Here is a 22,944-nt window from a genome sequence, read left to right on the forward strand (position 1 = left end):
ATCGTTTGAGGACATTACAGATTTCCAAGCAAAGCAAAACTCATTGTCAAGTCACATGACCCACCTTCTTTTTGTCTATATGCTGACGATGCCTCCGTAATATGAGAGGACTATTTCTCACTCAAATTGTCTCTCATTTAGTTCCATCAATTCCTATTGTTGGAAAAATGACTCATTGTCTGCGTGAACTGTTATTGCATTGTCATCACAGAGCATTCAGCCTCATTTGGCGCTAATATGATAGCGCTGGGACTTTCTTAGCTCACAACGATGACTTTACGTGAATAAAAAGTCTTATTTTTGCAGTGTTTGCGAATAGTGCTTTCCACATGAGCGGAACGGGTCAATTAAAGGCTCTGTAGTAGTCCGGGTGCTTGATGACCTGGTTTAAATCAGACCGGGGGAGGAGGAGGAGGAAAAAAAAAAAGTTACGAGTGGGGCTTTCGGCTCTTGACTCGGAAATGGCTTCAAAGCACACAGCATATGCAGCTCAGTGGAAAAATCACACGGTCAAAGCCAGAAAAACTCTTGAGTCGGTTTGAAGCATCTGACTGATTTCCACTAGTGGCGAATTGAGTACATTTTCCGGCACCGCTACTTTACTGGTGTAATTAATTTTCCTTTTATTGACCTGAAATATGAAGAGTCTCACCTGGACGATGGTGATGACGGCGATGAAGACCGGCGGGGGGCACAGGCGGTTCTGGTGGAAATACCAGCGCCGGTCCGTCTCGCAGGGCAGGATCTCGTAGGCCACGTAGCGGACAAAGCGCTTGTAGAGACCCAGGCCCGTCTCGTCCAGCAGGATCTCCCGCTGCAGAGTGCGGCGGCCGTTGGCGATGGCCCGGCGGAAACTGCTGGAGCGTTTGCTGCTCATCTGCCATTAAAACATAAAAAGGCTTCAAAATAATGGCCAAAACCACGTAAAAACATCTATAAACCAGCTTGAAGAGTCCGGCTCTTCTTTTGTGTCTGTTTTGTCTCAGCACGCTACCAAATTCTCTTACATGATAAACAGTAGACTACGCTAGCATCGTAACGTTAAATATGTTAGCGTAAAATGTCTTTCTGAGATCGTGAAATCGAGCAATCGTCAAAAAATAAAAAGTAAAAATCCCGCCTGCTGAGAACGACTTTTCTGTTTGCTCAAGGTGCCATTAATCACAAAAAAAGCCCCCCAAAAGCCACCAGAGGAAAGTTGGAAAAAGAAATCCATCACAGTGTTAGTGATTAAAAAAAAAAAAAGGAAACTCTCTGCCCCATATTTTGGCTTCTTTCAAGCTAAAATCTTATTTCCTCTTTCATACAGATGAAGGTAGATTCAGCTGAAAGTCCCAAGCCAACCATTGTAGCTAAAACAATAGTGCTCCCTGGAGAAAAAAACTGCCAACCGAGCAATTATCTCCAAACTTTGTTATGCCGTGATAAGATCTGACACAAAGCGGCGACAATGCAAAAGTCTTTTCAAAGTGCGCGCAAAGGATTTTTCAACCTTGTGCAAAATGAAGGTGTAACAAGTTACAACTTTTGTTGTTCCAAAAATGTGTGTGCGTGTACTGTGGGCTGCTGAAAAAATGGCCGCAAATGGCCCCCAGATCGCAGTTTGGACACCACAAGCCTGGATTTATAAATGCTAATGAGCAAAGGATTTTTCGATGAATGAGCAAATGAAACCGCAAAGGAAGCGATTCCGGCACAAAAATAAAGCAGCGACTCATTGTGACTTGGAGAAAAACAAACAAAAAAACAAAACAAAAGAAACATTTTAACGTCTTCACTCAAAATCTCCAATTGCTGTACTGTACTATTTTCCTGTTTAGACAGGACTTTTGTCATTTGGTGGGGTTAAAATGAGTACAATATGTTTGTGTGTGTGTTACCATGGTAACGCAGCTATACGCTTGTAAAGTGGACATCGATACCCTTTTAAAGCGATTACATGCTACAATGAACATGAGAGCGTCCACAAATTGAATTAGACTGTGAACTACTCTGGGCGAAAAAAAAAAAAAATGATGACATCATCGACCAGTGGTCCTCAAATGGGGCTACGAGTACTTCTGGGGATATCTGACGGCACTTTTCAGGGACAAATGAGATTCTGCAGGTAGCAGCCTATCTAATTCAAATCTTTGTAATATAGTCTTTTCAAATTAAGAGCAAATGCATTGGAACATGAATCAACATGTTGAATTGTGTAATATATGTAGCTCAGAAGCACATGAATGCTAATCTGATACAGTTTTATCGCTGATATCAAACTGATTCCCGATGTTGATATCACCTCAGGACAATACTTGATGCGTTATACAAATACCGAACAAGAGAAATCCAAAGGCAATTCAATACATGAGCTCCAAACAGGGCTTCTACAGCAGGTATCAGGAAACTTATTTAATTCAGACTGGAACAGAGATTATTTTTTCTTTTCGAATTAAACGCTAATTAATTGAAACATCAGGCAGCATATAGTTAAACTGCAATTTTGCTCCTAGGTGCAATAAATAAACTAAAAAAAAAACATTGAAAATGGGGGAATCTAGGAAAGTCCCTCTGGACGGGATGCTGAGGCTTGGAGCACAAAGATAGTAACAGCCTTAAGGGACAGCTGAATGAGCTAAATGGCGAGCAGCAGGTGTGCGCGCATACGTGTGTGTGTGTGTGTGTGCGTGTGCGTGTGTGTGTGTGTGTGTGTAAGGAGTGAGGAGCTTTTCTCCCTCCCTCCCGATCGCCGCGTGTCGTCTACGGCTCATGCTGCTATCAGCTCGAGTCGATTGTCCTTGATGGATTCATTAGCCAGAGCCAATGGTCAATAGCTCCCAGCTCACTGCTAATTACTAATAACCATAACACACAAAAATATTTCCAAAGGCCACGGAAGACTCATTTTTCCTGCATAGAGACAAAAAAAAAAGAAACTCGCCAGTCGGCCCGATTCTGCTCACTTTGATGCGTTTTTCTCCAGGTGAGCCCAATTTTTGCCTGTCACAGATTACAAAGTGAGTTAGCGTCCACCCGGCTAACGCAAGGGTTGCAAAATTCACGCGTTGTGCTTAAAGGCGAAGACTTTTTTTTTTTTTGCAATGATACGTTCAATGCACCCCTTCTGGTCAAAATACGCTATTGTGATTAATACAATTTTGCATTTGCGAAACAATTGTTTTGAGTCGCGTCACAGGGCTGCCTTTTTGCCACTTCCTGTCGCCTTAAAATGACATCACACTTGCGCTGGGCTCAGGTAACGACAGCTCATAATTGATTACTTTTAGTGCTTTTATTACCTTGTGTAATTACCTTAACTACTTTAGGTAAATAAGTACTAAAATACTCAATTACTTCATACCTTTAAGTAATCAATATCCATGACTTTAGTACCTAAAGTGATTGATTACGATTGGTATTAATCCTAATATTAGTATAAGTACTTATTGCCTGAAGTAATAATTTTTTAGTACCTAATTATGCAATTGATTACTTTAGGTACAATTTTGACTCTTTAATACATTTAATAGCTACAGTATTCTGTTATATATATATATATATATATATATATATATATATATATATATATATATATATATATATATATATATATATATATATATATATATATATATATATATATATATATATATATATACACATTTAATCTACTCCTTCCCATTTAGAAAATAAAACAACATTAGTTGACGCCTATTGACGTCACATGGGCTCCTGGGTCGACTTCTTGTTGACGTCTATTGACGTCAACGGCACTCAAAGTGTTAAGCAGAAGGAGATCGTGCTTCTCCTTGCGTCCAGTGCACTTTGTCCACCCGTTGGGGCGTAATAGTCAATAGTGATATGAATCATTCTTCGCAAAGGATAAAGAATATTTGCTTGTTGTATTATGTGTACTTCTTTATTTTCCCCCGCTGTTCATTCCGGCCTCACACGGCGAGTTAAAACCATCCCCGCCAAGTGCTGGCTGATTCCACCCTGACCCAGATATTGGCGCTTTTTCTTGCCCAAATCCTTTTAAAATGAGATGCCCACCTTTTCTCCCCCCGCCTCCCCAAATTCACGCTCGCAACCGCCTTTCATGGTTTAATCATTACAAAAGTGCGGCATTGGGAGCCGCTATCAAAACCCGTTGGAACGGCGTTTGAGGCGCTATACGATATTTGCCAAAAAAAAGAGGCAAAAATATATGAGATGCTGAAGCGTCGCTTGATTTGTGCTGGGACGCTCGTGGGAACGCGACGAAAGCCCCGCGCGCATGAAAGCACAACATGTGAGCGCTTATTATTTAAGTGCACCTCTGATTGGACCTCCTGAAGGGAGAAAATATGCAAGTGCAACATTTAGAAACAAATGTTACATAAGCCTGGCTGTGAATGAATGTGGTGGCGCCTGGATAATTTTACCCTCTTTGCCACTTTTAATTACAAATAGAAAGCGCTTTCATGCGTGCACAAAATGAGGCAGAGCTGGAAAATCCTCTTTTTTTTTTACAGAGGCAATAAAGCCTCAGTTGTGAGTGGAATTGAGCTCAAGCAAAATTATTAATTTTCAGAATGTATTCACATTACTATTTACATTAACCCTTACATTAACCTATACACGTTGTATTTTTTTTCCAAATGTTCTAAATGCTTTTAAAGGCCTAACAATTAAAGTTATTTATGAATATTAATTTTCCTTCAACCACTCAAATTGTTCAGCGGCATCAGTTCTATCCATACTTATGTAAATTTAATATATTATGAAGGTACGTTTTTGTCACAGAATCAAATTTCATGCTCTTTATGGGAACAATTGCATTTTATTTTCACACTAAGAGCAAATAAGTTGGAACATCGAGCAACACATTGCTGCATTGAATCAAATGTCATGCTTAGCAGAAAAAAAAGAAAATTGTTTTCAAATTGAGAGCACATTAATTGGAACATGAAGCAGTGTGTTGTTACACTGTGTTATTGTGGCATACTTCATTAAGTATTTATTTATTTTTTTGGTCATGTATAGGTAGCATCGGACGATAAGCTGCAGGTTGTGACATTTAGTATTTTAGTAATAAGATACTATAGAACTAAAGTAATTGATTACTATAGTACTTAACGCTTCCGATCATGGATGAGAATTCTACTTGTTTAAAATTTTCACAAAAATAATACATAAAATTCTCATCAAATACATTTTTTTATGGTTGGTAGCTGACACCCTTGACTAGTGCTTGTCTAATACTAAGCCAATTGAGCTCTGTAGTAATAACTGTGACCATTGGATGGCAGTGTTGCCATACATACATACATACTACACATACATTACATGTTTGTAATTCTAAGTAAGGAATGGAAATCAATCTTTCATATGATACCACCCATTGACATAGCACACGAGAGAAAATGCTAAATATTGTATACAAGACACTCTTTAATACCTTAATCCATAATTTATATTTTACTAGCCATTTTTAGACCGGTTAGAAATTTTTGAGCGTATTAGTGAATGTATCGCACTTGAAAGGATGCGCCAAGCCCTGGTCTAATCGAGCCATCGATAAAGACAGCAACTGGAATAAAAGAGCCTCATTTTTCACAAATTAGGACGCGCTACTTGTAAAAGTGTCGCAAAAAGTGACCGATGGAGGCGGCGGAGAGGGACGAGGCATCAATACGCCGAGGAAGGACGGGCGGACGACGGGCGCAAGGCCGCCGAGACGGATTGTTGCTTGTTTGCTGATTACCTGCTGGAAAATGTCACGCTTGTCGCGACCTCGCACGTGGTCTGCAATGTCAAGATGGAGTCACGGCATATGTGCTAGATAAAATATGCTCTTGCTAGCTTCCAAATGCTAACTAGCTCAAGAAACATTCCCATGGTAATTTAAGTGCCATGGCAATTTTTTAGTTAACTAAACACCAGGTGGCAATCTTCACCAATAACTTCTGGTAGGCTTTCCATCAGGCGTGTTACTCTTGTGTTGGTGAAATATACTAACAATGTCAATAATATTTTGAAAATATGTTTTTGCTGGTCTTATTTCTAAACATGCACCTGATTCAAATGACAAGCTTATTATCAGGTGCTTGAATCAGGTGTGTTTGGGAGAGAAGCTTCGCAAACGGGGCCACAGGGTTCAAAGATTCTTATCCAAATGTAATGGTATATAAAATAACAACTCCATATCAGCACTCACCAGCTCGATGAGCTCTTGGTAGCACACTTGTCCGTCCTCATTGCTCTGGACCAGCGCTAACAGCATATCCAGTTTGGACGGGTCCAGCTGCAGCTCATGGTGCTCCACCAGGCTGGTGAAGTTCTCCACTGCGATGAAACCGGTGTTGTCTGGATCCAGCTGGAGAAAAAAAAAACACAAGTGGAAACATTTGTCAAGTGAAAATGAAAAAAAAAAAAAAAAAAACAACAACAGCAGGGCGAAGCAAATATGAGTTAATGATTTTTAAAGTTTCTGTTTCTTTTCTAATTAAGAGCAAATTACCTGGAACATGAGGACACTTAGTTTTTGATTGGATTTTATAGTGAATCCATGCAGTGGATGCTTAAATGCTTTGGGCTTGTCAGGAAATATAAAATTATTAAACTCTTTTGCCCCCCCCCTCCCACTGGTGTGCTCACTATAAATAATATGATCCTTTTTGACATTAACAAAAGAATAAATCAATTAAAAAAAAAAAACATTCCTGCTAACTACTTTTTACAGCGTTTACACAGGTCCCCGCTTAGTCTAAAACTGAAAAAAAAAAATCCAAGTACTGTCCATCAAAGTGCCTGAAATAAAAAAAAAATGGACCTTCCATTTGACAGTCTGTCCTTCCAGTCACATTTGCAGCTTCCTGTCCAGTCCTGTCACTCAGTCGGCGCGCTTTCTATAATCACCACTCAGTCAGCGAGCCCCGCGGGTCATTACTCCTGATGCCTGTGTGCCCTCCGAGTAATTGATTTAAGTGGGCGAGTGCCATAAAAGTGTCTGTGAGTGTGCCTGTCTAAAATAGACCCCCCGCTTAAAAATGCTCTCCGAGGAAGGGTGTGCAGATTTTTATCATTTTCCTTGTCCATCCTTCATTGTGATATTTCGTAATCAATTTGATGTAGTCGATTATCACGAAGCTTCTCGTTGGCCTGAGGACCAGCGGGCTTTCGAACGTTGCGTCAGGGTGAAGTCAGCGGGGGTGTGCCGCCCGCTGTTCGTCACGTCACGAATGCGGCCCGGAAAATATTTTGACCGTTCGGATGCTCAGACTTTGTTCGTTCATTACGTCTGTTTAGCGCAAAGCTGGCAGACATTCTAAAACGCCATAGATAGGCTAATGAATAACATCTGAATGGAAGCGTTATAATCCTTTAAAGCGAGGAAATTCTGGCCTGCAAATGGGTTTAATCTGGCCAGCAAGATGATGATCTAAAGCATAAAAATTACCTGAATTTTTAATAAATGAAAAACGATGTTTTATGATTAATAGTAATGTTAATATTTGATGATTAATAGTGACATTTTAATTTGGACAGTATTAAAAAATAAATTTGAAGTGTGCATTCATGTGCTATGTCGATATAATAAAAAAGGCATATATTCTTTATCCTCTGCAAAAAAAATGATGAATATTCACTGTAGCCTATTAGGCAGCTGTGTTGTGTGCTGTTGTGTTTTGTAAAAACAAACAGAAAATAATTGTATTGTACTAGCAAACTTTAAAAATGTAAACGTTTTATTTACCAAATAATGCTATCAAAATTTCTTCATAATGACTTAAAATATTATTCTATACAACACTGATTTAGAGGAGTAATTTATGGCTTTATATCGCCCTCTAGGGGTCTCATGGAGCAGCACAATGTCCTCAAACAATTCTTTACATCATGTCTAATTGTCAGGATCTTTGACGTCAATAGCCGTCATTGGCAGCGGATGTGTTAAAGCGTCGTCGCGTATAAATAAAATCATTTACTACCAGCAAGTTCTTGACGTCTTTTGTCGTCAACGGCACTGAATGAGTTAAAAAAAAGTTCTCTCAAATCACCATAGTTCTTGTGTCCCTATTATATCTAATAAAGCGAGTATGTTGAAGCGCTACACACACACACACCGGTTACACTTGCACTAAACCAGCACAGCTGTTGCCTGGTAACAAATTATACTATTTTTTTTCCTTTCTTTTTTTTAACTATGCAGTCTTCATAATCTATTCATGTTTTCCACGAAGTGTTTATTCGCCGGAGAAGCGTGCCAGTGGCGGCAAGTAATGGACTCGTCGAAAAGACGGCTGCTAGAGGTAATAAATTGATTTGTATTCATAACACAAAACACACAACTAAAGTAACTCCCAAGCAGACAATAAACAGATACACACACACACACACACACACACACACACACACACACGCTCCGTGTTCTCTCCATGGCAGCGCCTTATTTACTCGCTATGTCATGTGCGTATGTTCCTGTGAAGATTTGCGTGGATGATATTCGTACGCTCCACCGTGATTGGCTGCCGTCGAAACAGCAGGCTGATATACAAAAGGAGAGAAAAAAAACAAGGAAAGGAGGAATAAAAAAAAAAAGGAGGCAAGAAGATAATCCCGTCAAGTGTGGATTCCATGCACGTTTTTGGAACATGGTTCCCTCCAGGCAACTTTGTCAGCCTTGTTGATGTCTCACCCGCCATGCCATAAAAAAAAAAAAAAAAAAGAAAGGACACTATGGGAAAATAAAAATTCAATCCCAATATGAACATAAAAATCAATCTATTTGAAGTGTATAAACAAGCAAGATTCAGCTCCTTAACAATGGCATTTTTGAGATTTTACAACAACAAAAAAAGGGGGCGGGGCATTTTGGCCTTTTATATGCAAAGGCCGTATTAGGTCAAAGATCATCCACAGGCATGCCCCGATACAACATGTTCACTTCCGATACTTCTGAACCATTTAATCCAATGATGAGAATGATAAGGAACCTAATATGAGTGGTAAAAAATGAATGGACGGATGGATGAATGTAATACGGTGGAGCAACCCATGTAGACAGACAATATAACAATTTTAGAAGTTTCTGCGGTTTACTAAGCAGTTGTAATCTTGTTTGTATAATAAATATATACATTTATTTAATTCATTATCTATTTATTTCATTGTTATTTTTAATTATATATAATAATACAGAATATATAATTATACATAATTACGATTCATTCTATTTCTATCATTTTATTTTGTATGTAAAATCATCTTCTGCTGTGCTCATTTGCATAATTTTTAACTGTCAATTCATACGAGTATTTTTTTTATTTATATTTCATAAATATATAATCTTTTTTGACAATTATTGTGGGAAGTTACAGTGTGAACAGTGGAGCACTTCTTACTATTGGGCTTCTATGCCGCAGCATTAGAGCGCCTCATCGTCTGCTGTGAGCGCATGCAAATGTGGACGGGGTCATCGGGTCGCTTTAGAGTGCCTCGTTGTTGCTACTTGACTTTAACTTCAAATGCGATGCCTTTTTCAATTCAAATGAAAAAAAAACAAACAATGTTTACAGTATTTTAAATACTTCTTGCGCGCTCATGGCCTAAGCTTGCAGGATTTCATCAAAATGCTGTTTGCAAGCGACTTAAAAGCCGCTAAATTGTCAGCATATTTCTGCAGCTCCCAAGTGTGCAAACACACACACACACACACACACACACAGGATGAGGATGAGAGGATGGGAAGGACAGCCAGGGAGAGTGCAAGGAGGCAGACATTAAAAGAGACACCCGAACGCCTCGCACTCTTAGTTTGGCAGCGAGCATTTTTTTTCTCGGCCGCCGCTCGCCACGGAGGGAAAACGGATCGCGACGTAACATAGCTGGTGGCGCCCGGCTGACAAAAAGGGAGCGCCGGGAGGCACGCCGTGACTGTCAGCCACCGTATGTCACACGCACAAACACGCCGCGTACATCAGAGCGCGTTTATGCAGAGCAAGCGCAGATGTGGCAGACAGAAATTGCTTGTTTTTTTAATTCAACCTATCATCTGTTACGGGCAGAAAACATGGAAATATGTGAAATATATTCTACAGCCCGCTCTTTTGGAACTTCAACTTCTTACGAATAGTAATTTTTAATATAGTGCTCGAGCTTTAGGCTAACACAGATTGTTAAAAGAGTATTGACGTGCTAGAGAAACTAGTGTCAATGGTGCCATGGAGCTTTGAACCAAAACGGTGGCGCAACACAGGTAGACTGACAATATAGCAATTCTCGGAAGTACATGATCTTTATCCTCTGCAAAAAAGCAACAGCTTAGTGAGCAGTGGTGATCTTATTTTTTTTTTTTATCTCCCTGTTTACATATATTTTCTGCCGATAACAGATACGCACTACAAAAGGACATAGCTGGGTTAAAAAAACTAGCAGTGATGTTGCCGTTTTACACACTGTATCTTTAAGGATAATGTAAAGTGAGTTTGAATTGTAGGGATCATTGACTTGGGCATATTTATGCTTAAAACCTATGTAGGGAATTATTTAAAAAATGTTTATTTTAATTTTAAAAGAATAAATCAATAAGAATAAATTATTTTTGCTACAAGCAGCAAGGCTTGTGTCCTATTAGAGACCAGTGTTCCCTTTATGGTGACGCTGGAGTGACCTTGCACAGGAAGAAGAGCGCACACAGGGGACCGACCGCCGAGGAAATAAGGGGGCGGAGACTCGTTCCTTGCAGCCAATTAGGACCGTCAATTAGCAAAATGAGCTACATGGAGACAAATTAGCGAGCTGGCCGGGCAGGTGACGCACGGGAGACGAGACGAGCGTCTGGGGGGAGGTGGGAGGGGGGGGGGGGGGGGCGTACTGCGGGAACTAACCAACAGCGATGCTGGCGACACTTTGACAAGCTGCACAAGTTGCCATGGTTACCAGTTGCCAGCGTGTCCTCCCTCATTTCCCCCCTCCCTCCCTTCCGTCCGTCTTGAGATATTGGCGTTTGAGAAGCAAATGAAAGACACAAAGGAGGGGAGGGAAGACATGGCGCCAAGAATACAGATGAATGGAAAGACACAAGCAGCCACCGCGAAGGCCGGTTTGCTGATTGTATTGTTGGAGCGCTGGTGTCAAACTCAAAGCCCCGGGGCCAAATGTGCTACGCTAGTTATTTTTAGCGGCCCTTAAAAGCCAATTAATTTGCAGCAGTTCTGAAATATGGAGAAGAATACCCCAGGGGGTATGAGAAGGCACCTCAGGGGGTACATACTGTCGGTATTTGCAAACCGAAATCAATGCTTTAAAATGTGTTTCTTTGCAAATGAAGAGCTAATTAATTAGAACAGGAAGCAGGTCAAAGTGCAAGTATCGGAGTCTTGGGATCTAGGCATAGCTAGCTGTTAGTGTTATTAATAAACGAGACTGGCGACAAAGAAGACAACCTGAGTCAAAAGGTTTTTATAAAAGGCGGTTTTTGCCTTTTCAGACCAAACATTCTGAAGCCTTCCTCTTCACCTTTCTTTTATTTCTTTCTCAAGCAGGATGTTGTTTACACCGTAAACAGAAAAGTGCATCTTCCTTTTCAAATTAAGAGCAAATCCATTGGAAAATGAATCAACGCAATGCTAAACTGTGTTAGTGGGTTTTTTTTTTTTTTGCAAAACAAAGGATGCCTTTATTTTGCCGACTTTGAATACATTTTCTAGAGGATGAACTAGACATAAAATAGGTTATATAAATGCTATCTTCCAGAATTATTAAATAAATTACGCCAAAATATACCACTATAAATGCAGTCCCAAGGTTTTTCTTTTTTAACGCAGCACAAGAACAATTTTTAACTTGTAGCTTACTTTTTCCTTGAGAAAAATGACCTCATCTATAAATGAGCCGGCCCATCCGTCCATTTACAAAGTCAAATGCGGCCCCCGAGCACAAAACTTTGCCCCTCCCTGGACGACACACACTCAATCTCATTTTACGACGGTGTAGGAGGAGATCAACAAAACGGAATTGATATGACAAGTAGATTGCTGACCGCATTCTACAGTAAGTCCAGTAATTACACTTGTTTACACAGTTTTTATTTTGCATCCTCTCAATACTGTGCTCATTTTTCTGTATTTTTTGCACCCTGCTGTACAGCGCGGGCATTGCAATAAGCCAAACAACCAACAAGCAACCTGCAATAAAATTCCTATTGATGATTCAAAAGTAGCTTATAAGAAAATACGAGTATAATAAAAACTAACCTATTTTAGAACGCAGTATAACAGTTTTGAAACTTGTTAAAGCAAAACAAAGTATCGTCATTATGTAATTTCACTTGCAAGCGCCCCAAAGCGGTGACAATCTTTCATCAAAATGTAGATACAGCATAATTCTCATAATCAATGGCAGAACTAAACATCCATTAATTGTACTACAGGGTCACACAGTAAAGTTGATTGAAGGAATCTGTCTATGAATTTCTAAGTATTTTAACATGTTTTTTTTATTACTAATCCAACAGTAGTAAACAGAACCAAGAATGATGACTAAACTTTTATTAGCATGGACAAAGTGTCAAAATCAACCAAATAATCTTATTTTTTAGTCCCACAGAGGGCAACTTAGCAACTATGAAGACAGGGATTGTTAAGATAATATAATATCACATCAAGTCATAAAGGAAAAGCCAGCATTAAATATTATACAAAGTCCCCTCTCTCATTAAATTGGTGCAAAGCAGGTGGCATTAAACCGCTAATATCGTAAACTCCTATTTATCGCAGGGGAAATATTCCAGACGTGAGGCAGTATAATACATAAAAAAAAAGATAGTCAAAACTCTTTAATAGGCCGCAGGTGAATTAGTTGTTCTAATCTTTGCAGAGGATAAATAACATTCTGATAACGCAATAGTTTTCAAAAGGGGATTTGAAAAGGCCCTTTAAGGGGCACATGAGATTGAAAAAAACCTAATTTAATGCTTTTCCGATGTGTGACAGGAAGAGTTCTTTTTTTATAATTAAGAGCAAATGAATTGGAACATGAAGTAACTTGTTATAAAACCTGTTTATATTGTTTTGGGTTGTGTGTTAACATTAAGCTAATAAGCTTTTGTCAGAAATTTAGGTCAGATAACAATATTCAACCCTCAAGAGCAGTAAAGTTGTCTCTGGGTCAATATGACCCGTGGACGTGCGCATTTATGCAAAAGTTTCAGAAACTCACTCACCCATGTGTTGTGTTTGTTCTTCTGGGGTAATAATAAAAACATCCGGGGTCAATTTGACCTGGTGTCAAGCGTAATCATCCAGAAGTTTCAGAAAATTGTTAGTGTAACACGGATATCTTATGTTCACATGTCCCTAACAGCAGTAATGTCCCTGGGTCGATTTGACCCGGGGCGTATTTAGTCACCCAAACGTGTCCAAAATGTGTCAAATCCAAATCCAACATTTTGTTTTAACCAGATATTTCGCTTCATTTCTCACTAATAGCCATAATGTCCCTGGGTCAATTTGACCCGGAGGTATGGGTTTATATCCAACGTGTCAAAAATCCATTTTGGATTAGAAACACACTCACAGAGTAACAAAGGCAATACTTCATGTAAACTTTTGTGTTGTTTGTTTCTCTGGAACAGTAATAACATCCTGGGTCAATTTGACCCGTGCATCAAAAGTCTCACAAACTTTTTTTGTGCATAACCCTGAAAACTAACAAATCTTGTCATACTTCTTCAGAAACATCAATAACACTCTTGGGTCATTTTGACCCAGGTTTGAATGAGATATGTATTTTTTTCAAAACATACAGAAAAACTGTAATGAAAAAATTGACTTCCAAACGGGTCAGTTTGACCAAGAACATCACAGGAGCGTTTAGTTTGAAAGTAAATTCAACCGGGAGTGACACCGAACAGCCCGAGGCCTCTTTTTACAAAGAATCGTTGGCCGTGTGGCGTTTACTGACACAAAGCACATTTGCAAGGCGGCAGATAATACATTTGAATGTCCCCGGCTCCCTAGCGGCAATAAGTCCGCCACTCTGGCTAGAAACGCGACTATATCTGCCACTCCAGTCGACGCAAAGTGACGGCCGTGAGCTCCTCGCCCCTTCTTCTCGTCTACCGGAAGGGAGACCCGAGGAATCGTCTTTGATGCGCGACGATCCGACTCCGTTTCCCGGCGCTTAAACGCCGCGCAAACAGCCGGCGGCGGCGTTCCAATGCAGCTCAATGCAAATTAGCGTCAGGGAATGATGAAAGGGGACAGCGCGTAAGAGCCTCATTCTTTCTGCCTGACATAAATGTGTCAAAAAAGTATTCACGCCGCTCACGCCGGACGTATAAATAACCGTCGTAAAATAAGAGGGTGACGGGCGGTGGCGATAAGTCCGACTTATCAGCTACTGGCGCGAGGGAGACGACGGGGCGCGACGACATACGGCGAGATCGTACCGGAGGCCGGGAATAGCCCGGGATCAACCTCCCGCGGAAAAAGAATAATAAAGTCACTCATGTCGCCACTGTTTGCTTCCAACTCGCTATCTCCCTCTGCAACGTTTTCATGTGGTAGGGCGGCCATATTTTTTACACCTGCAGTTTCTACCTCCTTTTTTTCAAAAGCAAGCTCATAAATGATACTAAAAAGAAAAAGATTTTGAACACGATTTTTGCTTCACTTCAGTGGATATTGCGCTCATCCTCCTTGTTGGCATGATTTGACCACCTGAGGGCAGTATTTCACCGAAATTAGAGAGGTGATGTTCCTCAATGTCTTTTGAACAGCTTTGTAAGGACGTTGCAGTGCTAATTTGAAAATTTTATGTTCGGTAGGTTATTCGATTTCATTATTTTTAAAAGCCAGATTGTCCCCAGTGCTAGAAGGGTTCGACCCAACACAATTTTTCTGTGGGTAAATATTTATTCATAATTATTTTTTGTGGACAAATATTTATTAATAATTGAGTTATTTATTTATTTTTGTGAACAGATCTGTACAGTAACCCCCAAATACGATGCTTTATGTTTACTATTTTTCTGTGGACAAATATTTATTTATATGTATATTTTTTAAGAACCGCTCTGACACGTTATATTGATTATTTATGGTGTAAAAATATTTTTTTATAATCAAGTTATTACTTTTTGATAACCGATTTATTCTATGATGTAAAAGAGGACACTTTAGGTTGATTATTATTTTGTGGCCCAATAGAAATTGTTTTTTTTTTTTTTATTTTATTAACCACCATCGCTAATATGTAGGCATGAAGTGTTTTAATGAAACAAAATATTTTATTTGAAATAATTTCTGCCGTTTTCCAAGCTATGGCTCACCCACCTACTACATATTTCCATAAAATGGCGTATAAATTTGACCGAAGGGGTGACAAAGCAAGTCAATTTCCCATTTTGCATATTTTCCTGAGTGCATCGCTTAGGGTGACACCAAAGACGAAATGAAAGCTCCTGACCCCCAACCGCAGCAAGGAGCCCGAATAAATTCTCGCGGTGGGGGAGGGAAAAATAAGTACGAAGCATCAGGCAGCGCTCATGAATTGCGATGAGGCATGTGAAACCAAATTGAAGGAGAAAAAAAAAAAAAGCACCCAGGGTCAGAAATCAGTGGTCCGATATGGAGTCAAACGCGGTTGAAATTTGATTTTGGAATTAAACGCCACCGCACGGAATCCCAAAGGTGGAAAAAGCGTGTCGTCAGCCACTTTTTTTGATTGATTTGGTCTGGACCGGAGCATAATGGGACTGCGGCGTGTTCGAGTGTGGCCTTGCGCACGCTACAGTAAACGGACACGCTCAGGCCGCTCACATAAACGCGCCGATCAATAGCGGTGATCTCCAGCCTGAGGAGCTTCATTGAAAAGTCGCTCATTGATGATGAGTCGGCGTCTGGATACATTCAAGAGAAGTTTGCCAGGAGGCAAAATTCATTACATTTACGGACAGGTCATGTTTTTGGTATCCCATCTTTTAACTGACGCTATCATCTGGTAACTATAAAAGCTAGTGACCGAAAAAATACAACGGTGCAATGTACGCGTACGGTTTACAATCAATATCAAATAACAAACATTTTTATGAACTATAATGTCATTTTCAGCAGACTGTTAACTCATTCGCCACCAGTCTAGTTAAAATTGATCTCTGAAGTCTATTGTTGTTAATGGCCGTGAATGAGTTTAACAGTGTGGCCTTAAGACAGTTTTTTTTTTTTTTTAATCACGTGATCGTGGTTGTGTCTCAACTGTCGCAAATCATTTTTCCCAATTGAAACTGAATTCTGCATATGCACGGGCATCTATAGACAACATTTTAGTTGCCATAATGATATTTGCTGCCACGAATAATTAAATAAAGCTGGCTAGCGTATGTCAACTCAAGGACTTGGTCATCCAACCACCAGGGGGCAATGTTTCGCACATTTGCATGACAAAAGCCTTTTTCTCTCTCGCTTTCTTTCTTAGAACATTAATAATGAAGTCAAACTTGATTTTTGTTTTTGGAGGGTACAATCAGAAAATGAAAAAGGTTATTGAGGATTCATTATGAAATCAATTATGGGTTAAAAAAAAAAAAAAGACCCATTGCTAATGTATGTTTTAAGTTACATGGGGTGAATTCCAATATCATTACTGGTGCTTGCAACGATACCCAGTACCAGTATCGCCCTAATTAGCATTTCACGGGCCATATGAAATGACGCGGGGGGCCAGATCTGAGCCCTCGGGCCATGGGTTTGACACCAGAGAGCTGCTTGAAAAAAAATAGGAAAATAGACTAAATTACTGTAATTTCATACAGAAAATTCAGGTTGCAAAAGTAGGCCGAATACCAATCACATAATCATCACACTATAATGACTCATAATATCTCGTCTAGTCCGAAAGGTTAAAAACTTAAACCTAGTGTTCACACAAAGTCATAACCATAAAAGAAATGTCTGAAAATGTCGATTTATGAAAAATTAATTAAAAAGGAGGTGTGACCAGCAAGCGCATGGACGTTTTTATAATTGACTCCTCAGCAGCCAGCAACCATCACTCAAGCGCTTCTCGTGTAAATGACTCACAAGCGTGACCACGAGCATCTTTTTCCTCAGCCCACATGGTTTCCGTTTTGCACACATTCATAAAAAACTAAACAAACAAACCAAAAAATCTGTCATGTGTGCCACCACGCACACGCGCGAACGACACCCCCCCCCCCCCCCCCCCCCCCCGCGGTTCCTGTTGATAAGGGTGTCGGCGATGCGCCAATCAACTTTGACCCCCAGAACCCTGCGGCAGTAAATCGATATCTCCATTTTGAAGGCAACGGCTGCACAATTCCGACTGTCAATCACGGCGGAGCCTAATTTGAAAGCGGACGTTAAATGCAGAAGGCTAAATGGAAGCGGGATTTGGATATATATATATATATATATATATATATATATATATATATATATATATATATATATATATATATATATATTGGGGTCCAGCAAAGCTAAATTACTGACAGCCCTCTGATTGGATAGTAAAAAACAATGGTAGCCCCCCTGCAGGTTTTTTTTCCCCTCTAAGGAGAAGTCACCCAAGCATTCCCATTCAATGCCAAAGACGGATTTTTACGTCCAGACATTCAATCCCGGATTTTTTTTTTTTTCCCAATTTGAAAAACGATGTTAGGCTGTACCCCGCATCCATTCCTCATGCTGTCACGTTAGCGCGGAACCAAGCCCGCCCCCCCCGCCACCATCTTCGCGCTCTGACCTCACAACGTCGGGACCCACATGGCTCCATGATGCGGCGTGTAGTGCCACACTCATTCCGCAGAAACGGCTCTCAATTCGAACATCACCCCACCGCGATTGATCAACGCCGTGCCTGGATAGACGAGCGAGGTGTCAGCCTCTGGCGGCTGGTAACCATAGCAACCGACACCGCCGCTTCTCGCTTACCTGCTCTTGTATGAGCTGAAAAAAAGAGCTTCTATCCATATACTGGCCAGGGTGGTGAGAGGAGCCGCCGAGGACAAGGGCAGAAGGAGGGAGCGGCGGCGAGAGGCGGCGAGAGGCGGCAGCGGCGGCGGCGTGGCTGAGGACAAGAAAAGGACGGAGGGAGATTGTGGTTGTAATTCCCGCTCGGGTTTTTGTGGTTCCGTGCAAACGTGGCTCAGTGTTGGCGTGGAGTCGCAACCCAGCTTCAGCGGCTCTCATTCACTCTCCTCCGCCTCTATCCCATCGCACTGACTGCTCCTGCCTCTCTCGTCCCCTCTCCTAACAAACACACACATACACACGCTTAAAACGCATGCACACGCGCACACACACACACACCGCATCGTCGCATGCATACCAATGAGCCGGGGGGAAGGAGGTGGCCTCGTTCTTCCAATGGGAAAAGGCGAAGGAGTGGCCACTTAGGAGGCTCGGGGAGGGACAAGGGGATGGGCTCCACTGCGGATTACTACGGAAGGGCCACAAAAACACATGACCGCTGTGTGCATCGACATGTAGACCAACAATTTGATTTTTTTTTTTAGTATATCGATGCTTCTCAAAAAGGCATACGCGAGATGTTAGAAAATGTTATTTAATGTCCCGACTGGAACAGTTTTCTTTTCAAATTAAGAGCAAATTCATTGGAACATAAACACATCCATCCATTTTCTAGAGCCGCATCATATTCTAAATTGATTGATGGATTTGCGCGAATGTACAAGCACAATAAACGCTTGTGCAGTATTTTGATCATTTTTGGTCATTTTCTTCCACACAATACATTAGCTAAGGGATGGCATGTGCTGAACTTTAACATGTTGTCACCATCTGGTTGAAATTTCAGCTCCCTAGTGTCTTCTTTCAATGTTTTTCCTCTTATGTGAAATGCCTTTGGTGTAATGATCAAAGGATTGGACAAAATACTCCACAAGGGTTAAATTACGCCGTCATTGCACAGCACAGCAAAAGTCTCCAGCATTAGCGCTAGCCGCTAACTACCTGCCGCAATCAAGTGCAGTCACACATTTCCTACTCGTACAGAAGAAAAAAAAATCCTCCATGCTATTAAAACTCTTTTTTTTTTCTTGCTTTGGACTTGTTAGGGGGTGAAAAAATTAATCACAAGGGTATGTCAATGGAAAAAAAAAAGGCTGGGCACTACTGCAAGATGGTTGTTAGGCTTGCAGATGGATACCGCCATTAACATCACACTGATAACATGACACTGTGGTTTATAATAGCAGGCAGCTCAGCAAGCTCTTTGCTAATTATAAAGACTGGAAACATTCACACACTAAATGCTCTGCTGAGCATATTCCCGCAAACCCTTTGCTTGTTTGGATGGCTCATTGACCATTAAAGGCACTCATAGGGAAAATGAATGCAAATCTGTGTTCACGACCGTTTAAAAGTACAGTGAAATAAATTTCTTCTAAATTTGACTCACAACAGAGTAAAGCATAGGGAAAAACCTTGTAATGTGCATTTATTTTAATATATTAAACTAAAAAGCCATTGAATTTGCTCGTGAATACTGCGCTGACTTGGAAATATGGATACTTGTAATTCATGTAGCGTATTTCTTATGCCAACACAGAACTACAGATAATCATCACCTGGAAGGTATCTCACAGGATTATTCCCGAGTCTTCCCATGCCACAACAACAAGGCGCTCTAAAGTACTGCTTCTCAAAGGGGAGACCGAGTAGCCCTGTTGGTATATGAAGGTATGCAAACGTAATTGCATGATATTTAAAAAAAAAATGGAAATACAGTACAGTATTGCCAATATGAACATGATAAAACCAGATGTTTTATCATGAATTCCCCCAATTTTTGGCACCTCGCAAACGAGGCGCGATAGAATTTTTTGTGTTGACTCCCCAAAACCACCGGGTGGCGCTAGCGGCCAACTTATGACATTTGCAAGCCTTTCACTGACTTTCATGATTGGCTTAGCCTGGACTCCCATAACACAAAAGTCTTCAAAAATCATAATACTGTACTCTAATTATGACATTAGTATTCTTATTTCAATGTCATATTTTTTTTTTTTTGCACAAGCCTGCAGTGATACTTGCTACTCAGGTTGAATCCAAGGAAGAGATGGGAGCTGAGGGGGTAGACAAGGACGTAAATCCCCAAATCGTAAATGAAGGGACGCCCCGAAGACAAAGTCGGGATTGAGGCACCATTCTGACATCAACGGCGATTACAATGACAAACTATTCCTCGTCTTTTCTTTCCACGTTGGATTTACAGTGGCGCCAAGTCCCAAGTTGGAGATAAAACCAAGCTCGGCCTGTTTGAGGACCAAAATTGTAACGCGTTTGACCCCGCTATCTTTACATTTTATATACTCTGATTGTGAGGAAATGTAATTACAGCGATTGGTCTGGTGGATTCCGGTCGGATGGGAGCAGCTGGTGAGCCACTGATAAAGCGGAGGCAAGCCCAAACTGCAGTTTGAGTGGCGGCTCAATATATGAGCGGAGTCAAATAATTGATTCAGAGTCAAATCATTTCCTTGGTGGATTTAACTCATTCGTTATATATATTTTGCAAACGCTGACTTCCACTCGCTTGTCAAAGTAAGAATTTTGGTCGATCGATTACGGACAGCCGACTATTGGTTGGGTCCAACATTTAGTGGGCGGGCTCAAACACTGGGCTCCACCCCCGCTGATAAAGCTCCTACTTTGTTATATTCTCAATTATTCTCGAACATTTCACACCGAGCGGCATCTGACAAACTCTTTGCCCAAGTGACCCCCCGTCAAAACCACCATGAACTCATTCACTGCCATTGACGCATATAGACGTCTGTTATTCTACCTGACGGTTGGCAAGTTCCCAATGAAAGCGCGGGTACAAACTGCATGGCCTTCCTCTATTTCTATACATTTGAAAGAGCACATTTTGTTTCAGCTTTTGAACGTGCCAAGCAGCTCGACAACATGACACAATATAATATAAAAGCCAGACCTTCAGCCGGGGAGGAAAAGTGAACGCCGGCAGTCTAATTAATGCGCCGTGCCGCTCCGTCTCGCTGTAAGGCCTCGTTAACCGCTCCTGTCTCCCACACACGAGCTAAACTGCTGTTTTGTTTGATCTCGGGGTAGACGAGGATTGAAGTTAAACACGAGGCAGACCACACAGTTCTGGACGTGTTACGCTGGATGCGCACTTTTGGCTTCTATATCCAAAAAAAAAAAAAAAGATTCATTTCAGTCAGTTTCATAGCAGAGATGGTACTGTACACGACGCTCATTATTTTGGACCTGCTTTAAAAGCAGTTGTGCGGTTCAGAAGAAGTTTGCACATTAACTCAATCACTGCCATTGACGGCGAAAGACGTCAAGGAGGATTTTGTGCTGGGTTGACAGGGACTAAGTTGAATCTGAAAGATGCAATGATTTATCGATTAATCGACAAAACACAACATTATTGAAATTATTGTTACTTGTAATCATAGTCCCATATATAGAAACAAAACCTCATGGACCACTTTCAATATTTTTTGGGGCTCCTGTAGTTTGGAATGTAATACATTTCAATTGGGCTGGTCTTAATTTTGAAACCAAGAGCACCATCTAGAGGAGTGAAAAAAATCACAAGTGATTCATGAAGCTTCAGTTTCCCGTCACGAAAAGAAGCCATCAATTTCGTTCAATGTGAATACAGAAATGTGTTTCCATGAGAAATGCTTGAAAAATGATAATCAGGTCTGGACACTTTAGAGTGCCTTGAAATTCTCAGTTCAACAAGAACACATACAGAGCTACAGATGTATTTTTGTGTCTCAAAAATGTAGTGGAAGCACTGTTTCCACTTTACCAGACATTTATTTTCACTTTAAAAAGACTTTAAAATTACGGCGCTCTTATTTTCACTGTACCACAACAATCTTAGTGCTTAAAGATTTATGTGCAGTATAACAGGCCCCCTGTGGGAAACTATAACTAGGATGTGGGCCACAATGAAAACAAGTTTGGCATCTTGGCCTTCTGAAATGAAAATCACTTAAGGAGGCACGTGAGATTTTCATAGGGTTTCTGCGGGTATCAAATAAATGATGAATGCCACAACAGGAACACTCTTTGTTTTCAAATTCAGAGCTAATTAATCGGAACATGAAACAACTCTTCTCTGAATTTTTTATAGTGACTCCTTCCCAAAACGTTTGCCTTTATTTTGTGAAGTTTTCTACGACTTGTCTTTAGTGATGCAATTTTCTAGCAATTCTTCTGGAGGAGAGAAAAAAAAAAGGCTGGGAGCCACCGCACTAAATCTTAGGGCTACACCTCCAGACTAATGCATGACTCAGGGGTTGAGCTACACTCATTAGCCTTGCAATTTCACCTGATGCCAGCGAGACAGAAAGAGAGAGAGCTCGAGAGGGACAGAAGGAGGGAGGTGCTGGTTTCGCGCATTTGTGTTTGGAAACAATCTGGCCATCTATCAAGTTGACAGCCACTGAGAAGGTTTGCGGCATTAAAAATGTATTAAGTGAGCGGAAGAAGACGAGAGGAAGAAAGGGAGAGGCTGAAATCTGAGGAAAGAAATTGAAACAAAGATTTGATGGCATGGTAACAAGAGCTCCCTGAAAATCAGGATCTTATGTAACGATCAAACATTTGCTCGTTATTAGCCAGAGCGTGAAAGACGTGATGTCTTCAGGGCCCATTGCACCATGGGAAAAAACATTTCTTTGCATTGCAAGTGTGACTCGGGGAAACACCCGCATGATGGAGGGAAAAAAATAAAAGCAGATGTATGCATCAGGTCAGCGAGTGACATAGTTTCAGTCTTAACCGCTCCACATACTAACCTCTTGAGGGGATACAAATCGGAAGAGGGAAGAAAGGCGAAGGAGGTTGCCTCAAAGTAAAGGGGGACATCAATCGGCTTTTGAGTGGATTGATCATTCAATTCTCTGATGTGAGACTCAATTATTGGCAACACGGTGGGTGCCTGTGC

The 22,944-nt window shown here is 40.8% G+C and overlaps 1 protein-coding gene across 3 annotated transcripts in view; it reads right to left on the minus strand.

The window, feature by feature from the left end:
- The window catches only part of rhbdl1 (rhomboid, veinlet-like 1 (Drosophila)), a 45,776-nt gene that overhangs the window by 15,138 nt on the left and 7,694 nt on the right, over positions 1-22,944 (minus strand). Inside the window, exons 1-5 of one of the 3 annotated variants that reach the window (XM_088438763.1) lie at positions 19,580-19,648; positions 18,319-18,429; positions 17,922-18,239; positions 6,182-6,340; positions 653-877 (exon numbers count right to left, since the gene is read on the minus strand). In XM_088438763.1, the coding sequence (XP_088294889.1) occupies positions 653-877; positions 6,182-6,340; positions 17,922-18,179 (642 nt within the window). In that variant the 5' untranslated portion in view covers positions 18,180-18,239; positions 18,319-18,429; positions 19,580-19,648. Of the gene's footprint in view, positions 1-652; positions 878-6,181; positions 6,341-17,733; positions 17,848-17,921; positions 18,240-18,318; positions 18,430-19,579; positions 19,649-22,944 lie in introns of those variants that run through there. The other 2 variants (XM_088438762.1, XM_088438764.1) reach the window with 2 other exon arrangements.

The sequence above is a fragment of the Hippichthys cyanospilos genome, chromosome 17 (assembly GCF_059441005.1).
Source record: "Hippichthys cyanospilos isolate Australia breed blue-spotted pipefish chromosome 17, RoL_Hcya_1.0, whole genome shotgun sequence".
Classification (NCBI taxonomy): domain Eukaryota; kingdom Metazoa; phylum Chordata; class Actinopteri; order Syngnathiformes; family Syngnathidae; genus Hippichthys; species Hippichthys cyanospilos.